This window comes from Phyllostomus hastatus, unplaced genomic scaffold (genome assembly GCF_019186645.2).
Source record: "Phyllostomus hastatus isolate PE091 unplaced genomic scaffold, TTU_PhHast_1.1 phas_contig_159, whole genome shotgun sequence".
Lineage (NCBI taxonomy): Eukaryota > Metazoa > Chordata > Mammalia > Chiroptera > Phyllostomidae > Phyllostomus > Phyllostomus hastatus.
The window spans coordinates 3,794,049-3,812,557 of NW_025333640.1; the positions used below are offsets into that span (position 1 = coordinate 3,794,049).

The following is an 18,509-nucleotide window of genomic DNA, read 5'->3' on the forward strand; positions in this document are numbered from 1 at the left end:
ATTTCATGTGGAGTCATTCAGTTGCCCTCACTGCCCCCCCCTGGAATAAGTGACCCCACTTTCCACATGAGGAAACCGAGGCTTCTGAGCTGGTGCCTCGCCCGGGGCCAGCCAGCAGAGCCAGCCTCTGAGAAGCGCCCCCCCCCATGTCCCTGGGCTCTGTGGGGTGGCACACAGTTGGTACTTCATAAAGGCTTGCTGGCAGAATCCATGACAGAAGGCGAGGGGAACACCCTTTGTGGCACTCTCTCCCCTAGAACCCCTTGTCCTGATGCTCAGAGAGAAGAAGCTACATTCCCAGGGTCAACATGGCCAACCTGATGGTGACTGTATGCTGAAGTGGGGGTGGGTCACTCCCCGGCCAATGCCTCGCCCTCCTGTAAAGAGGTGGGGGAAGGCCCAGCTGGGCCCGGCCTTCCTACCCCTCCTGCTCTGGCCACAGAGCTGATTGGCCCATCCTGCTGCCTCTGGCCACCTGTTGCTGTCTTTCTTGGGGCCACCCTACACCCAGTCCACCAGTCCACCAGGCCCAGCGTGGCGGCTGTGGAGTAAGTGGGGAAGGGGGAGGCCTGTACAGAGATGAGGGTTTCCAGGGGCCTGGGGAGGGCATCTCTGAAGTCCATGGGGGTCCCCAACTTTTGTGGCTGTCCCCTACACACCTAGAGGTGCATACCCTGGCCCACTGGGCTCCCCAACTGCCTTGCTCCAGCCCCTGAGAAGGGTCACCTTTGTGCCCAGGGGTGGGACACATTAACTAACACAGGCAGCCAGAGGCATGGGGGACCCCCAAAAGCAGGGCTTCAGGAAGCCAGCAGACTTGGGTTGGACCTCGAGCTCTGTACCCGCTCTGGCCAATGCCTCTGTCCCCAGCCTCGGTTTCTTCCTCTGTCCTGTGGGAGCAGAGGCGGTGAGAACAGACAGGGACCCCAGTGTTGGGATGGAGAGGCCCCAGGGCCCCCTCACCCTTCCCCTGCCTGTTGTGACTGAAGTGAGGCTGGTCCTGGCAGCTGGAACTTGAGGTCCTAGATTTAGGGGACCAAGGGGGGGGCTGGGTGGCAGGTATGGCAGGTGAGGGTGGTCTAGAGGGGGAACTCATCGGCACGAATGCCTGAAAAGGGGATGGGCCTCATGCTGGTCCCATGGGCCTTGGGCACCGGATAAAAATAGGCCCTGGTCTCAGAGAACACGAGTCAACCCTGGGGCCCAGGGTTCTGGTCTGGGCTTCCTGTCATCTCTCTGTGACTTTGGGTGGGTCCCAGCCCTTTCTGGGCCTCGGCAGCCTCCGCTGTGTGCTCAGGGATGCTGGGTGATGGGGAGGGGCCCAAGGCAGGCCCGGGGAGCTCGGGGAGGGTGCCTAGGACACGCCCTGAGTGAATCTGAATTCTCCATGTGAAGCGGGCTCAAGCGCTGGGGGGAGGCTGAGGCTGGATGATACTTGTACTAAGAGCCCTACCCCCCAGGTCAGGCCCAGGCCCACAGCAGGGGCTCAGTAAATGCAAGATGTCTCTTCCCCATTCCCCCTGCCCCCACAGCTCAAGTCTGGACCTGCTGCTTCTCAGACATCTCCATGACAACCATGGCCTTGGAGGAGCCAGATGGAGGCCTGGGCAGTTGCCAAGCGGGTGAGGACCTCCCTGCACTGGCTGATGCCTGCCCAGGCAGGCCCTGGGAGAACAGGGCTGAGATACCCAAGACACCCTGGGGGGCGGTGCTGGCAGGATGAAGCCTAAGCCCCCATTCTCCGGGAGAGCAAGGGAGCTCACCTGCCGAGACCAGGACTTGGACTCTGACATTGGCTTAAACGGTGCTCCTGTTTCCCACCTCTGGCCCACTGGTTCCCCAGGTGTCTGTAGGGATTGTCCCCAAAAAGGGGCTGAACCACACAGGTCAGTGTTCCGATCTCAGCCTGCCAGGGAAGTGCTATATGCCTTTGAGTGAGGCTGCTTCTGATCCTGTCTGCTTTCCAGTCTGTAAAGTGGGAGCGACCTCCTGCCCCTTGCCTAGCAGAGCCCAGAGGAGGGTGGGATTAGCCTGGGGATCCCCATGACCTGAGTCTTTCTCTTTTCCCACTTAACAGTGCCACCCAGGCTGGCTGACTCCAGCAGCTGGCCCCATGTGAGTAGCCGGTACCCTTGAGTTTCAGCCCAAAACCTCCCTGGAGTCAGGGATACACTGGCCAAGAAGGGTGGTAAGGACTTGGGCTCCCTCAGAGGAAAGACAGGAAGGAAACACCCCGGTGACTGTGACTCCCCACAGAATTCTCAGGAGCCAGAGACTGAGGGGAGCCCTGCAGGCGGAGTGGATATCCAGCCCAAGAAGACAGAAAAGGAGCCTGTGGCCAAAGTGGCCCCAGGACTCAGCAAGGAGAGGCTGAAAGCAGGAGCAAGTCGGTTTGCAAGAGGCAGGAGTGAAGTGGGGGGGGGGGGTATGGACTGACACAGGGAGTAGGTCCTGGGCTGGGTCCTTGGATCTGGGGGTGGGGGGTGGGAGGGAGAGACAGGGTGTTGCAATGTGGGCTTCTGGCTAACTGGTGTCCAGGTGTCACAGGCATAACTAAAAGGTCTGGGAGCCTCTGCTAATTCATGATAACATCAGCTAAGGTGCTATTGCTACTAAGTTTCAGCTAATTATCTAGAATATTCTCAGGATCCCAGTGAAGCTGCCAAACTTAGTTCCCCTGCCCAGGGCCACACAGCCAGGCAGTAGTTTAGGGTGCAGCTCCATCCCTTGGAGCCACACCCAGCCCCACACTTGCTCCCAAAGCCCCGAGGAGCCCAGCACGAAAGAAGGCGCAGGCTGCGCCACCCCCGAAGCCGCTGCCACCTCCACCGGCTCTAAGCGAGGAGCTGCCGTGGGGAGACCTGACGCTCAACAAGTGCCTGGTGCTTGCCTCGCTGGTGGCGTTGCTGGGCTCAGCCTTCCAGCTGTGTCGCGGTGAGCCTGCATCCCCAGGGCAGGGGTCTTATACACCCCTCATGGACAGGCCCATGTCACTCCCCACTCCTGCCTTGCACACCCCTTTACCCCTAGCATGGATCTTGTGTGGGGTCCTCCTCTTCCTCCCCACCTTGTGCACATCCTGTTTAGGTACCACCCTGCACCTCCATGGTCCAGTCTGTGCCCCTCTCTCCAGAATGGCTTTTTAGTGCCCCCTTCCCGTCCTCCCACCCCACGGTGGACCTTGGTGCCCCTCCCTCCCCCGTGATCATACCATCCACCCGCTGTGCACCGGACCTGACACCCTTACAGGCCCAGGATGGGCGGCAGGCTCGCTCTCCCTGCCCAGCCCCACCCCCCTCCCCGCCATTCTGTGGTGCCAGCCTTCCTCCTGCACCAGGGCGCTCCTGCAGCCCGAGGAGAAACATGACCTGTCCCTTTTGTAAGCAGAATGAAGATTTTGAGGGAAGCGACACCCGCAGCAGCAGGGACCCCAAACGCTTTCCAAGAGTTCAGAGGGGTCCAGTCCAGCCTCCCAGTACCCAACAGAGTTGCTCATTCCCTTTGTCTTTCCCTGGGGAGAGGGAGTTTTAGCGGTGAGGGCTGGAGTGGACTGCGTGGTCCGGCTCCTGTCCAGGCTGACTCGCACCCCTCCCGTCCCCTCCAAGACGTCGTGGTTGGGGAGACGGCCGCCCCCGCACCTGTCCCTGAGCCATGGGTCCCGCCAAGCTCGCCACCAAAGAAGCCAGCGTCGCCCCCGGTAAGCGCTTCCTTCAACAACTGTGGGCGGTTGAACACTCATCCAGAGAAAGGGGCCTGGGCCTGTGGGTTTGCGCTGACCCTCTCACCCCGCACTCTGCCCTATGCCCGTTGCAGCTGAAGCCCGTGGCCTCGGCCCCGTCATTGGGACCCTCTGCACCCCAGGTGGAGGCAGAGGAGAAGACTGAGGTTCCCAGGAGAACGGAAGCTGCAGAAAAGGGAGAAGGGGAGTCTGGGGAGGCATCTGGGGAGGAGTGCGCACACCTCGCCCACGGAGGTCCCAAGGAGAGGCTGTGGAAAGAAAGACCACGAAAGGAGAGGCCACGGAAGGAGGAGAGGCCGCGGAAGGAGAGGCCGCGAAAGGAGAGGCCGCGAAAGCCGGAGAAGCCACGAGCCTCAGGGCATGCCCGGGAAGCCCTACCCCGAAGCTGGAAGACACGCGAAGGGGGCCATCGACGCTGGGTGTGGGACTCTGGAGACCCTGAGCACAGAAAAAGTCGGGCCTCGGCCTCCCCGCGGCGCCCCGACGCAGAGGACTGGCCTCTGGGCCGCCAGAAGCACCGCACCGGCAAGGGGCGAGACTGAGCCGGGCCTGGGTCCTGCAGCAGAATCCTGGGACCCCTTCTCTGAAGCCCTCGGTTCTAGCAAAATAAAGCGAGTGCTGCGGCCCCCACATTGCCTGCTTCTTTGCACCTCGACCACCAACAGCCCCAGGGCCTGAATGATGGGGATGGGAGCTTTAGATGGGGGTGGGGTAGTGAAAGGGGCAGGCAGCGGCAACCCGGATGACCCAGTCCTGTGCGCCAGAGAACTGGCGGAAGGAGGTCTCTCCTGCCACCAAACACGCACGGACACCCCAGCCATGTGCTTGTGGTCTTTATTGGGGTGATGCTTGGGGTCTGAATAAATATGGATAGAGGCGCCACTCAGGACGCGGCGCGGGGTTATCGGCAGCCGCACTCGGTTGCCACCATGTTGGGCACGTGGTGCGCGCTAATGCGCTCCTCCGACAGGGTGATGAGCAGCTTGCCCGCGTACGCTGTGGGCACGCAGCAGGGCGGGCGTGCCAGGGTAGCCCCACGGGCTTGCATCTTGAGCAGCAGGACCACGTGGTTACCGTAGTGCGGGTTGCGGTCTGACTGCGGCCAGCCGCAGGAGCCCTGGCAGTTGTTGGCTTGGTATGTCTCCGGGATGAGAACGGAACGCTCAGCACGAAGGTCCACACTCAGCTCTCGAAGTGCGCACGCCCCGTCTGCGGCCCGGGCCCCAGCGCTGCGCTGTGCCCTCGCCGGTCCACTCCACTCCCGCCCACGCCACTCTGTGCGCAGGCCCTGCAGCGCTTTTAGCAGTAGCAGCGCGCGCAGCGGGCCACCGGGACCGCCTGAGTCCCCCGGGTCCCCAGGGCACAGCTCGAGCAGTCGCGCCAACAGCGGTGGGGCGGTGGGCGGCAGCCCTGGGAGGCCGCGCAGCTCAGCGGCAGCTGCCTGCAGTTCTGAGGTCACACGGTGCGCCAGGTCCGCTGCCCAGGGCGAGGACACCGGGCCCTGCGGCGACATGGGGTCCCCGGCAGTGGCAGAGGCAGGCGATAGCAGCAACAGGGGCTCCTCGCCGTCAAGCAGGCGCTCCAGTGCCACGGGGTCCGACAGGTTGACCAGGCTCTGTGGGAAGCCTACCAGCGCGGCAGGGTCTAGGGCCAGGCTCCGCAGCGAGGCTCGGGCTGGGGGACCCCGCAGAGCACGTACCAGGCGCGTGAGGGTCTCCAGGAAGGGGTCGGCGCTGGGCTGTGGCTCCTTAAGCTCCAGGGTTGGACTGGAAGGCAAGGGGTCTGGGTGTGGGCTCAAGGTTAAGCGGTCCCCACCTCCCAGCGTCCCTGGCTGGGCCAGCACACACCTGGGTGAGGGGAAGGGCACAGTATCCTGACGACCCTGCGCAGGCATGGGCGTAGGTTCCGACCGAGGCAACAGGAGCAGGGCTGGGGTCATCCTCGTGAAGCAGCGCGGGTCGGTGCCAAATAGCAGCGCCTGCAGCTGGGCGGTGCTCAGGGAGGTACCTGAGGGGAAAGGCCCAGGCTGAGTCAGGGGCTGAGGCCCAGGGCACCCGGCCCTGCCCACTCCCTCTGGGTCCGGCCTACCGTTTCCACGGTGCTGCAGGGTTAGGACGAGTCCCCGGCCCTGCCAAGCCCCCTCGGGATGGTCCATAGCCAGCGCCAGGTAACTGGTGTCCCCGGATAGGCAGAGACTCTGAGGGAATAGGGGCTCAGCCTGGTTGGGCAGGGGCGTAGGTTGCCATGCCACCCCTGCTCTGCCCACTGCCCCTACCACCCCTTCCAGGTTCTACCAGGACACCTGGAGCCTTTCCCTGGAGCTAGATGGTAAAACAAACAGACAGACAGACCAACAAACAAACAAAAAACCCTCCTCCCTCTCCTGCAATGAGTGAAGGCTCCTGGGGCTGGGGAAGTACCCTATACAATCCTAGTACCTGGGTGCCCAGCAGCCCAGCCCCTGTTACAGTGACTTCTGGGCCAGGCCCCGGGTACAGCACCAGCAGCGCCAGCTCTGGGGGGCTTTCTCCAGGTGGAGGCTCCTGGAACCTCAGCGAGGGCATTGGCTCCCACGTCACTGCCAGCAGGACAACAGGAAAGGGAGACAGCTGAGCCCTGAGGCCTGAACCCTTTGCCCAAGCCTGTTCTGCAGGGAGGGAGAGCTCCATGCCACCTGGGAGCCATTGGCCATGGGTAGGAGTGGTTTGACACCCTTGAACACCAGGCGCAGGACCTTGCCAGGGCAGAGGTGGGACTGACAGGGTGGGTGGGTGGAGCTGCTGCCTGTCATCCCTGAAATCTTGAGGTCTCTGGTTTTGGGGATCTCCTGGCTGGAGGTTCACGTGTCACCTGGGCAGCCCCGCAGTTTATCTCAGGTCAGTGGCCCTTGGAACAGGCCCCTTTTACTTCAGGCTTCATGCTATGTGGGAGGGGCACTTCTCCCCTGGACATTTGGGATTGCTGGCCCCACCCCCACTGGCTCCTTCTTGGAGGGGGAACCTTCCCAGGCACTGCAGGAGGGGTGGTCTGGGAGTGGGGCATTTACTAGGGACTTCTAGGCCCAGACACGGCAAAAACAAGGGCACACACCTCCCAGGCTGTAGGGTCCCCAGCCCAAGGGAGCAGGAACATAGGTCTCAACTTCCCCAGGAGGCTGGGGAGGGGCCTGGGATCTTACTTGGGAGCACGGTCATCATATAATGGGAATGATGACTGGGGACCACAGCAGGGGGCCCTGCCCAGTCTCAGCCATGGGCCCCCACATACCTTCCTCCAGGTGTAGGACCACCAGCAGCTGCCCATGTGGCTCCCCCAGCCACGCTTGAAGCGACTGAAGAGGGGTCAAGGCAGTGTGCTCATGGCTGGGGGTGCAGACCCCAAAGGTGGCCAGGTCACGGGGCCCCCAGTGGGCCTGATGCAGGGCCTCCAGGAAGGCCTGCTCATAGCCCCTTAGGGCTCCCACCACCCGCAGGGGGGCGCTGCTGCCGTTGCCACTTCCACCCAGCGTCACCAGGCACAGGGAGTCTTGCTGGCTGCTTGGAGGCCAGACCCGGGGAGCTGGCCAGTCCCAGTCTTGGTTGAAGATGAGACCCCTAGTGCCTGCAGGGGACTCCCCAGGTAAAGCCTCTTCTCTGGGGGTCCCAGCCCTCAGCAGGGTCCCCCACAGCAGGAGGACCAGCCGAGAAAGAGGTGCAGCCCACATCCTGGGAACTGTGAAGGGCTGGGCCACCCTGCTTATATGGGCAGGCCCAGGGTGTTTGTGCTGGAAAACAGCCCCTATCGTCTCCCAGGACATGACCTTGGGGGCATGCGCCTGAGTGCCACTGCAATCCTGGGCCTTCTCAAAGCCCCTTCTGTCCCAGCCCGGCTGCCTATCTCCTTCCCACCAGTGATAGGAAGTACAGCCTGCGACCAATGTGTCCAACTGTCCTTGAGTTTTTCCCTCTGGAGATGGGAGTGGGAATGTGAGCAGGGAGTGACCAGCACAGATGGGCCAAACATCCACAGCTGTGGAGTTGGGCCTGGAGGAGGGCAGAGGGGTAGAACCCCTCCCTAAGGACGCCTGGGATCCGAATGGCACCAGGAGGGTGGTCTCCAGACGCAGCTGGGGCTCCCTAGTCTTCTGCTCACTCACTCTGCCCCTGGGGATCCGAGAGGCCACAGGAGCACAGGTATCTTGGCCTGGAGACACCAAGGACAGGGCATCCTCTGCTTTGTTCTCCTCCCACAAGACGAACCCCAGGCCCACGGCTCCAGGGCACAGCTGACACATTTGGCCACCTACCAGTGTTCTGGTGGGCCACAACGTCTTCAAGCCTGACCCGAACCACTCCCAAACATGGTGGAGGGGCTGCCAGAGTGCTCTGCCCACCCACAGACACAACAGTGCAACCAGATGCCTGGGGCAGCCGTTTAATGAGCTCCAGGGACATGGCACAGTCCCATACAAAAACACCCAACTTTGACAGGGAAAATACAGGAAAGCATGGGAGGAAACTTGTAGAGACAGGGGGCAGCTTTTCAGTTGGTTGGGGGAGGGGGTGGAATGTTCCCAGGGCCCTCCGAAGGCAGCGGGGGCCTCAGCATTGGGGGCATGGGAGCTGGGGGGTGGACCCCAGGATTGGAAGGGTGAACCCCAGGAGGCTGGGGGTGGACCCCAGGAGCTGGAGGATGAACTCCAGGAGGAGGGGGGTGGACCCCAGGAGGCTGGGGGTGGATCCCAGGGGCTTGGGGATGGACCCCTGGGGCCTGTGGGTGGACCGAAGCAGCTGGTGGGTGCACCCCTGGGGCCTGGGGGTGGACTCCAGCAGATGGAGGAGGGTGGACGCCTGGGGCTGCAGGATGGACTCCTGGAGCTGGAGGGTGAACCCCAGGAGCAGGGGGATGGACCCCAGATGATGGTGGGTGGACTACCGGTGCTGGGGGATGGACCCCAGGAGCTGGAGGGTGGACCCCAGATGTTGGAGGGTGGACCACTGGTGCTGGCGGGTGGACACCAGGAGCTGGGGGGGGCAGCTGGGGAGGGCCTGGGGGCCCTGAGGGCGCAGGCCCACTAGGCGGCATGGGGGGCAGAGGCAGGCCTCCTGGTGGAGGTGGAGGCAAAGACTCAGGCAGCGGTGGTCGTGGAGGCAAACCGTTCATCAGTGGGGGTGGTGGTCTTTTCACTCCAGGAGGCCCAGCGGGCAGGCTTGGTGGGGCAGGAGGCTTTTCCATCTTAAAGTGGAACTGAAGGAAGAACTGGAAAGAAACAGAAAATCTGAGTGGAGCCCCTTGGAGCTTTGGGTGAAGAGATAGGGCAGCCGACAAAAGGTCCTGGAATTGCCCAGGCCTAGAGTGACCTACCTGCTTAGTTTCCCGGTTCCAGTGAGTCCAAAACTTGCCCTCGGCTTTGTCAATCTCCCTGCTCGGCACCTGTGAAGGGGAGAGGGAGGGAACAAAGATGGACTTTAGGGACTCTCAGGGCCCAGGTTACGGCAGGGACTGCCCCTCGGTGTAAGAGCAAGCCCAGTGGGGGAGGATTTCGTGAGGGGATAGGGCTTGGTGTGGGGGCACCAGACATGGCTTACGGCACTCCTAGGATGGGCTGTGCAAGCTACCTTGAAGGCAATGGTCTCATAGGGCTCGGCGGCCATCAGCAGGTACTGCCAGCGGCGGTCCGGGGGCTCAATCCTCTGTTCATAGGCAGACATGAAGCGGTGGCGTGGCATGATGCCATCAGCAATCTCAGGATAGTCGATCTGGGGGGACACAGCTAAGTGGCAGCACTGCTTTCTAGGAGCCCCTCCCGTCATGACTGGGCCCCAGACCTCATCTCACCTGAAAGAGGAGGCTCTGCTGGCCCATCTCTGTGTCCCTCTGCTTGGTCACTGCAACACAGGAGGGTCTCAGGTCCAGCTCGTCACCCTCCCAAACCTCAAGACCCCAGGGAGGCCACCTGGCTGTAGGGCACCACAGGCCTAGGAGGGCTCTGTGCTGTAGGTACCACCTGCCTGAGACCATACAGGTGGTGGCAGGAGAATGGCTCTGTGTTACCCTCACCCAGGGCCTGGGACATCACTGAACAGGAACTGAGAAGAAGAGGCAACAGGTGTGGGGGGCAAGCGAGGCCTATACCCCTGCCTCCAGGAGAGGGCGCCCTCCGCATTAGAGCCCTGTGGCTTCCACGCTGTTCTCTCTGCACAGCTCTCAGGCACATCAAACTCCCCCATACGCCTTCCAGTTTCTCCCTCTACACTCATGACAGAGATCGACGGCCAATCACAGCCAAAAAGCCTTTGGTGGCCCCACGTACCATTGCAGCCCTGCACACTGTTCATAAGTAGGCCTGCCCAAGGGCCCCTGCACACTATGTCCTATCTGCAATGCCAGTTGCACACAGGACACCGCCACGTTTTGTTAGAACACAGTAACATGTAATTGGCTTTCTGAGCCAGGGAACGCAGAGCCCTCTTCCCCACTGACACACGCCCGTATCCTCCCACCCCGCTTTCCCTTTGGGTTAAGAGGAGCCAGGACCCAGTTCCAAGCTCACAGGAGAGGGGCATACCAGGCTTGCTGCCCTTCCCACACATCACTCATCTTCACTAGGAATGCAAAGAATCATTAGCTCCCACGACACACTGACAGGCGCACAGGGGACCCCGTGTCCACATGGTCACATCTGAGAAAGTTCATATTGGGAAGGTGGGGCCCAGGTGGGGTGAGTGGTCCCTGAGAACAGCGAGAGGCATGGGCAGGTGAAGGCCAGTGTGCGTCTGGCTCAGGGATGGGTCTGGGGTCCTGGCCAAAAGGTTCACTCCTGCCTGTGCCAGTTTTGGCCAGCCTACCTCCAGACAGACTTACCTTTGTAGCCTGGGCGGCCAATCTTCACAAACTTCTTCACTTCTACCTTGACCTTCTCTGGCGCCGGCTGGGCAGGGGCCTCCTTGGCCTCCTTGGCTGCTCGCCGGGCCCTGCAGGCAGGATGGACATAGCACTGCAGCCCCTTCACTCACTTGCGGGAGTGCGCGCGCGCACACACACATACACAGCCAAGGCCACAGCCCAGGTGCTAGGAGTCATCCTGCCCCCGCACTGACCTTGAAGAGCCTCTGCTAAGTGAGGGAGTTGGGGAGTAGGGTCAGATGAGGGGCCCGGGGTTGAATGGAAATGGATGGGACAGGCACGGGCACCTTTCTCTTTTTGTTACATTCCCCCCATGCCATCCCCTATTAGGGAGCCCTCCAAGAACTCCCACCTCTCTCTACTCACAGAATCCTCACTCTTCCCAGGTGAGGAGCATGTCCTGCTCCTCCCCTCACACCTGAACAGCCACACCCATCTACCCACCCACCACACTGGGCAGGGCTCAATGCCCTGACCCCAGGCCAGGCTGGCCCCAGACCACCTCTGCATCATCATCTGGCACAGCTCACAGAGGTGTCAGAGAAGTGCCAGCTCCTGACCTGGGACCTGAGGCTTTGAGCTGAGTGTGGGGGTGACATACTCACAAGTTGGTCTGGTGCTTTTTCCCCTGGGTGTGTGCGAGGTAGCTCCCCTAGAGTGGGAAGGGACACAGTTTAAGACAAAGTGAGCAGGGATGGGGGCTGGACGCCCCTTGACCAGACCTGCTCTCCTTTCTTCCTGCTGGGAGCAGGACCCATTGTCTAGAGTGCAGAAGGGAGAGACCCTGACATGCGGACTGTTCAAAGGCACACCGTCCGTGGCTGTGTGCGTGACACCACGGGGAAAGGACGAACAGGGCCTGTTTGGTGCTGCACAGTGAGCCCGATGTGAGCACCTGTCAGGAATGATCTCACGTTGTTAAAGGAAATGACCTGGAGCCACACCACTGGGCCTCAAAACCCAACGTCGAATGCTCTGTGGTGTGCCCCATGCTTACAGATGTGTATCTGCACAACAACGGTATTAAAGAAAAACGGACAAGCAGCAAATTACAGCACTGGTGGCCTCTGGGGGGGGGGGGGGGAGGCTGGGCATGCAGGATGAAGGCTGGGGACAGAGGGGACTCAGCCTTCATTTGGAGTGACCTCCTAGAGAGACGCATTTGAAGTTGCGCTCAGTGAAGAAGTTCAGGAGTGAGTGGCAGGCCCCTATCAGAGCACCTTCGCCCCTGGCCACGTTCTGAATGACAGGTCAGATTAACAAGACAAGATCCTGGAGGACAGGTGGGAGCAGTGCATCTTGCCAGAGAGGTTGTCCGTAGGGACAGGGAGGGGACGCGTAAAAATCAGACACTGAGAACTCACCTCATTATTGTGAAGCGTCAGGCACAGCTTGCATTCATATGAGCCCAAATGATTCTTCATGAAGTAAGGGTCCTGGGAAAGAGGCAGTCCATTAGAGCAAGGAAGACAGAACCATGTGGCCCTGCCCGATGGGAACAGTGTTTGAGAAGCAGGGCTGCTCCCTGGCTGTTGAGGGGTGGCTGCTCTCCTCTGGGGCAGGGGTTCTGGGACAGAGGATTAGAAGCAGCCTGGGGCTGGCTCAGCAAGAGCCTGTTAGGGCAGTACTGCGGGACCACCTGACTCCACTCCGCAGAGGTAGGGGCTGACTTTGTACCTGTAACAGCTCCTAGGATGGGGGGTGACACTGCTGGTCCCTGGACCACATTCTGGGCAGCAGGGACTCTGGGGAGTCCCTGGTCCTACACTGGTAGCAGTTTTGGATCTGGAAGGACACAGGGCCCAACGAGCACTGCTGGTCATCCATCTCCTGGGCCAGGCAGGGATCTGGCCACAAATCCCACCAGCCTTCCAAGTGTCACAGAGCAAGGCAGAGCACCAGAAAGTGGGTTAAGGGAAAGGCCACGAAGACCCAGGTCTCCACAAGTCCTGTGCACTGGACAGGTGACTACATACACTGGGGCATCAGGGCAGCGCTGCTGACTGCAGTCACAGAGCAGACTTTCGGGGTTCAAATCCTAAACTGACCGCCCAGGGACTGTCATCTTTGACAATGACCCCCGCCCCGCATCACCAACTGTTTCTTCATCTGGATAATGGGGACAGTAACCAGTATCACAGGAACTAGTATCACAAGTGAGGCCTGAGGAGTTTTGGGGGTGCCAGGCACATGCAAGGGCCCCACACACCTCAGGGGTTTCAAAGTCTATGGTGAACTGCACATTGACTGCTCGGCTCTCACACGGGCCATTCTGCCCCAGGGGCCACTGGGAGAAATCTGGGGACATCTGTGGTCATAATTGGGGGTAATTCTGGAATTGGGGGACAGGGATGCTGCTCGACACTCCACAGTGACCAGGATGGTCCCCCGCAGACTGCTGCTGACCAACGTCGGCAGTGCCCAAGGGGAGAACTGGTCTACTAATAGCCCTGTGTGGCTGTGGCTGAACTGAAACGTGGCCCTTCTCTGCCTATGGCTGGAATGGTATCAATTCATGTGATACCATCATGGCCCCTCCACTGGAGATTGCCATGGCGCTAGCAGATTAAACGAACAAAACCAAAATGTCTTACACAGTACAAAAACTGAAAAACCTTCAAAGGTAGGGTCACTAACAGCAGACAGTCTTGGGTGAGCAGTGGAGACCTGCTGCTTTAGGTTAGGCTCCCTGTTTACAGATGAGGAGAAGCCCGAGGCCCAGAGAGCCAGGCAGCGCTCCAGAGCACAGGTGCAAGCATCTGGAACGTGGCTCCAGGGTGAGAAGTAGGCTGTGGGGGACCCCGCCTGGCCCCACCTCACCTTGTTGATGTCGATGGTCTCCAGGGCCAATTGCCGGAGGCGCTCCCTGCGGTCACGGTTGCTCTCCGAAGAGGAGGCCACGCCCCCACTCCCAGTCTTGCCCCCTGGACGATGCTGGAAGTCCATGGTGAGGGCCTTGGGACTCTACCAATCTAGGGAAAAACCTGCAGCCAAGGAAGAGGCAGTGAGCCGAGAAAGTGGCAGCTGTCACTGGGACTCCCCTGGGCCCAGGGTATTCAGGCCTGGGAGAAGGAGTAGGCAAGGGAGAAGACAGCATGCTCACCCTCCTTTCTCACTCCTCACTCCTGCCATCCCACCCCTATTCCCAAGCCTCATCTAAAAACCCCCAAGAGACCAATCTCCGTTCTTCCTGGGACTGGAACAAGCCCAGTTCCTTCTGAAATGGCCAGAATAAGCTCCTAAATCGCTAGTGGCCAGCTGGTGCTAAGAAAAGTACCTGCTGCAAGAAACCTGAATGACTTAGGAAAATCCAAACCCAAGCAAATACCCATATTTTGCTGTGTACAATGTGCACTGTTTTGCCCAAATTTTTGAGGGAAAAATAAGGATATGCATTATATACGGGTAGTACTAATTCCATATCTATGTAAACATTTTTAATTCTTTTACCTATGCTTATGCATTAAAAGTGCAACTCTAGAAAGCAATAACAATAGCCATATGCAAAATAATACCCTGGAATACAATAATTGGTTTTGTTACTGAATATAAATAAATTAAAAATTGAGGTAAAACATTTAAATGAACGATTTTTTCCCTGAAAGTTAGGGCAAAAAACATGGATGTGCATTATACATAGCAAAACATGATACTTAATTGCTCACCAAATTAAGAGTGAAAATAAGTTAACTATCAGAAACCAAGCTGCTGGTTACTCATAGCTTACGTCATCCCACCCCTGGCAGAACCCCACTCTGAACAACACCCTGCGAATAAGGTCCCTGCCCTGGTACCCTCAGCTCCGCCGGGGAAATCAGTTTTGGATTCAGAAGAACTAGAATGAGGGGCCTCTCAGGTGAGAGATGCAGGCACAAGAGAGGCTGTGGGCAAGGGCCAGGTTGGAGAGAGGGGAGAGTCCACCAAAACCTGCCTACTGACCCAGCCAGGAGGCCCCCAGACTGGGGGAACTTCAGGAGACATTCTGGGGAAAGAGAGCCAGGGAAAAGTATTCTCAGACACTATGAGTTGAAGGATCCTCCATGCCCCGAAGAAAATACCAGCTCCTTGCCAGGCCCACTGAGCAGTGAGACCCACAAGATAAGAAGGATGGCTCTCACACAAAGAGCTGGTAACTTCACGTAATAGACAGAAAAGTCCCAATGCACCCAAGGAGAAAGAAAGCCAATGGAAACCTCAATAGAAGATAACATCCTCCTTAATTATGAGAGAAGGCACTGTACCATAAAACTAGAATAGGAACCCTGACTGGTGTGGCTCACACCCTGACTTGGTTGCATGTTGTCCCGCAAAGCAAAAAATATCCCAGGCTCTATTGTCTGGACACCTGCCTGGGCTGTGGGTTCAGTCCCCAGTCAAGGCGCATGTGAGAGACAACCGACTTGATGCTTCCCTCCCTCCCTTCCCTTCTCTCTGATGAGTTAATTAATTATATTAAAAATAAGTACATAAAATCCTTTTTTAAAAAAAACAAAACTAGAACAGTATGCCAAAGGGCAGCCTGGCAAATGAACCCTTGGAAAGTAGAGACAGGATGATCCAGACAACTGAATACAAATGCTTAGAGGTAAGAGTCAAAGAAATCTGCTTTGGCCAGGTACTCAGTTGGTAGAGCACTGTTGCCATATGCCAAGGTCATGGTTTCAATCACTGGTCAGGGCACATACAATAATCAACCAATGAATGCATCAATAAGTGGAACAACAAAGCGATGTTTCTCTCCCTTTAAAAAGATTTTATTTATTTATTTATTTTTAGAGAGGGGGGAAGGGAGGGAGAAAGAAAGGGAGAGAAACATCAATTGGTTGCCTCTCATTCACCCCCAACAGGGACCTGGCCAGGTATGTGCCCTGACCAGGAATCGAACTGTCAACCTTTTGGTTTGCAGGATGATACCCAACCCACTGAACTATACCAGTCAAGGCTCTCACTCTCTTTAAAAATCAGTCAAGAGCCCTGGCTGGTATGGCTCAGTGGATTGAGTGCCAGCCTGCAAACTGATGGACTGAATGGACTTCCAGTCAGGACACATGCCTGGGTTGCCAGCCAGGTTTCCAGTACGGGACATGTGAGAGGCAACCACAAACTGATGTTTCTCTCCTTCTCTTCCTCCCTCCCTTCCTTTCTCTCTAAAAATAAATATATACAATCTTAAAAAAAAAAGCCATCAATAAAACCTTTTTTTTTTTTTTTTTGGTATCTCAAAGAGTCCTGGCTATTCAGTGGATTGACTGCTGGCCTGAAAGCCTGGCCTGGTTTGATTCCTGGTCAGGGCATATGCCTGGGTTACAGGCCAGGTCCCCATTTGGGGACGTTTGAGAGGAAACCAATGTATCTCTCCCTGTCTCTCTCCCTCCCTTCCTCTCTCTCTAAAAATAAATAAATTGAGCCCTAGCTGGTGTGGCTCAGTGGACTGAGTGCCAGCTTGAAAACCAAAGGGCCACCAGTTTGATTCCCAGTCAGTGCACATGCCTGGGTTGTGGGCCAGATTCCCAGTGGGGAGTGTGTTAGAGGCAACCACACACTGATGATTCCCTCTCTCCCTCCCTTCCCCTCTCTCTAAAGATAAATAAAATCTTAAAAAGTAATAAATTTTAAAAAATCTTTAAAGTAAATAAAAGTCAAAGCAATCTCTTATAAAAGAGAACAAAATATAAACAAGTACAAGCAGAGCAAGAACCTAGATGAAATTCCAGAGTGAGAACAGAAAAAACAGAGATAAACATTACCAAAGAATAGGAAATGTCCCAGGATTGAAAGGACCTAATTCTTCCTACAGAAACAAAAAGACCTTCCATAAATGGCTCATGAAACTTTACAGCATTGAGGAAAACCTTGTTTCTACCAGACAGAAGGAAGGAAAAGGTCAGAAAGCAGAACAGGGCCAGGCCTTTCAGAACAGCACTGAACCGGTAAGAGGAGCAACACTCTCACATCTCAATGTAGATTTTCAACCCCGAATTTTAATTTTATACCCAAACTGTGAGGGCAAATAGAGCCATTTTCAAATAACCAAGCACTCAAAAATCAATTATGAATCAAAAATGAATTAATCAATTTCTTTGAAAACTACTAGGATATGAGCTTACAGAAGGAAGAGGAGGATATCATTAGATTGAAAACAGAAGCCAGCCCTGGCTGGTGCGACTCAGTGGATTGATTGAATGCCGGCCTGCCAACCAAAGGGTTGCAGGTCAGGTCCCCAGTAGGGGGTGCACAAGAGGCAACCACACACTGATGTTTCCCTCTCTAAAAATAAATAAATAAATAAAATCTTACCCCCCGCCCCCCCCCAAAAAACAAACCAGAGGCCAACTTAGGAGAGAACTAACATAAAGTTCTAGGACAACTGCTTCGCTGTAAGCAAGCAGAACAAAGCAGAGCAAGAGAATGCCAGCGTCTGGGAGAAATGTTTCCATGGGAAAAGAAAAAAAAAGTACTGGTTCGTTTAAGCCTGTGGAAAAATACAACCCATCGCTGTGTGAGGTGCTGGAGTTTTGAGGAAAACATTAACAGCTAGCAAAGAAAATCAGCTTTGAGGAGAAAAAAAGGACAGTACAGGAAAAGCAGCACAGGTGAACATGCTACTTGCCTTAACAGGGAATCTTATTTTCAGTCTCAGAAAACAGAACTAATGATTTGACTAATGCTCACGACAGAAGCATATCTAGTGTGGAGGATGAAGTTGGAGTGGATGGGTGGGAGGCAGAAATAAGACCTCATCAATCACAGCAGGAACTCAGAAAGTCGCGTCTAAAAGCGGCACATCCAGAAAGAGTCGCTATTTACAAAGAGCCGGCTTTAATCATTGAGCAGAAGCGGCCTCTGGGACCAAGGAGCAGGGATGCGCGACAGCTTTTTATGCGGGGCGGGGGGGGACGACGACTTGTCTTTTTATCACCTTAAACCTGGAAAACAAATTATTATCGGTAGCTTCTGTCGCTCGTTCTGCGTTACCAAAGGGTATATAGGAAAGAGCGGTGGGGCATCCAAGTGACCCATGGGCAAGTCGTTTAACAACCTCTGAGCTTTGCTGGCGAAATGTGGCCAGCTAACGGGCTCTGGTGGCCTTCGGCGCGGTGTTGGGATCTCTTTCCCCAGGACCGTAATTTTTATTCAGTTGGCCTGGAACCGGTAACTACTGTTGCTCTCATTCCGGATATAGAAACGGAGGCTCAGCGGAATCGTGGGACTTCCGGACCACAGAGCCAGTCAACGGACGCAAATTTGTGCTCACAGAGGTCCTCGGTTAACCGGAAGGCGCCATGTGAGCTGCGACGCCGACTCGATCTCAGCGGGTCATTGAAAAGTTTCACACGAGCGGGGCTTGGGTGGACGCCCAGGAGACAGGCCCGACATTCCTCAGTAGTGGGCGACGCAGCCGTCCGTCCTCAGCCCGCGCCGCAGACGCCCCTCACCCATCTTTGCTTCCTTCCAGGGAACTCCCGGATCTGCGCTTGCCGCTCTCGCTTCTCTCCTTACCTGCAAACAAGGCCGCCGTTCCGTCGACTTTTCAGCCTTCACCAACACTACGACTACGCCCCAGCGCGCATGCGCCGCGGGCTAAGGAAGCACTTCCGGGGGTAAACGGGCCGGGACTTCCCATGTGCGCATGTTCGGCCCACTCAGAGGCGGGAGCAAGACACTGGAGGCGCGAGGGAGAGGGTGCGCCTGAAAAAATGCAGGCAGGATGACGAAGTACACATGTCCACCAGGCTCTCCAAACAATTCTCAGTCGGTTTAACGCGCCCGAGGACAGCGTTTCCGGGCCTCCCCTCCTCCTCCTGGTCTTGTCTATTTCAGTAACGGGCGCCATCAGTCGTAGGGGCGCTTTGTTTGCACCCCGGGTCCAACTTATTGCATGTAA

General features: G+C 57.2%; 3 protein-coding genes across 5 annotated transcripts; 1 reads left to right on the forward strand and 2 right to left on the reverse strand.

The window, feature by feature from the left end:
• The first annotated feature begins 460 nt into the window (after positions 1–460).
• On the forward strand, positions 461–4,369 carry JSRP1 (junctional sarcoplasmic reticulum protein 1). Its single transcript, XM_045831513.1, has 7 exons — positions 461–548; positions 1,533–1,622; positions 2,078–2,115; positions 2,257–2,386; positions 2,764–2,934; positions 3,606–3,697; positions 3,814–4,369. Exons 2-7 carry the CDS (start codon positions 1,568–1,570, stop codon positions 4,279–4,281), a joined length of 954 nt encoding a protein of 317 aa, XP_045687469.1. The 5' UTR covers positions 461–548; positions 1,533–1,567; the 3' UTR covers positions 4,282–4,369.
• Positions 4,370–4,640: 271 nt separating this feature from the next.
• Positions 4,641–7,442, reverse strand: AMH (anti-Mullerian hormone). Its single transcript, XM_045831761.1, has 5 exons — positions 7,007–7,442; positions 6,178–6,317; positions 5,828–5,936; positions 5,587–5,746; positions 4,641–5,505 (listed from the first exon to the last, which is right to left on the reverse strand). Exons 1-5 carry the CDS (start codon positions 7,440–7,442, stop codon positions 4,641–4,643), a joined length of 1,710 nt encoding a protein of 569 aa, XP_045687717.1.
• A 694-nt stretch (positions 7,443–8,136) lies between these two features.
• On the reverse strand, positions 8,137–18,271 carry SF3A2 (splicing factor 3a subunit 2). Of its 3 annotated transcripts, none has more exons than XM_045831038.1 (9): positions 18,125–18,271; positions 13,445–13,608; positions 11,989–12,060; positions 11,230–11,276; positions 10,583–10,692; positions 9,557–9,606; positions 9,337–9,477; positions 9,083–9,151; positions 8,137–8,977 (listed from the first exon to the last, which is right to left on the reverse strand). In XM_045831038.1, the coding sequence occupies exons 2-9, from the start codon at positions 13,568–13,570 to the stop codon at positions 8,261–8,263; spliced, it is 1,332 nt and encodes a 443-aa protein (XP_045686994.1). In that variant the 5' UTR covers positions 13,571–13,608; positions 18,125–18,271; the 3' UTR covers positions 8,137–8,260. The 3 variants fall into 3 exon arrangements, with proteins under 3 accessions (XP_045686994.1, XP_045686997.1, XP_045686995.1); XM_045831041.1 differs by lacking the exon at positions 18,125–18,271 and adding an exon at positions 17,880–18,118; XM_045831039.1 differs by lacking the exon at positions 18,125–18,271 and adding an exon at positions 17,664–17,868.
• Between the last annotated feature and the right edge of the window lie 238 nt (positions 18,272–18,509).

Excerpts from the sequence above, each read along its gene's own strand:
- JSRP1 (XM_045831513.1), top strand. The coding sequence starts at position 1,568 with ATGACAACCATGGCCTTGGAGGAGCCAGATGGAGGCCTGGGCAGTTGC. Across the intron at positions 1,623-2,077 it reads CCTGGGCAGTTGCCAAGCGG|TGCCACCCAGGCTGGCTGAC; the intron begins GTGAGGACCTCC and ends CCCACTTAACAG. Across the intron at positions 2,935-3,605 it reads AGCCTTCCAGCTGTGTCGCG|ACGTCGTGGTTGGGGAGACG; the intron begins GTGAGCCTGCAT and ends GTCCCCTCCAAG.
- AMH (XM_045831761.1), bottom strand. The coding sequence starts at position 7,442 with ATGTGGGCTGCACCTCTTTCTCGGCTGGTCCTCCTGCTGTGGGGGACC. Across the intron at positions 6,318-7,006 it reads GGTCCTACACCTGGAGGAAG|TGACGTGGGAGCCAATGCCC; the intron begins GTATGTGGGGGC and ends TCCTGCTGGCAG. Across the intron at positions 5,937-6,177 it reads CTGGGCTGCTGGGCACCCAG|AGTCTCTGCCTATCCGGGGA; the intron begins GTACTAGGATTG and ends CTATTCCCTCAG.
- SF3A2 (XM_045831038.1), bottom strand. The coding sequence starts at position 13,570 with ATGGACTTCCAGCATCGTCCAGGGGGCAAGACTGGGAGTGGGGGCGTG. Across the intron at positions 12,061-13,444 it reads AGACCATCGACATCAACAAG|GACCCTTACTTCATGAAGAA; the intron begins GTGAGGTGGGGC and ends CCTCTTTCCCAG. Across the intron at positions 9,607-10,582 it reads TGGCCGCCCAGGCTACAAAG|TGACCAAGCAGAGGGACACA; the intron begins GTAAGTCTGTCT and ends CCTGTGTTGCAG.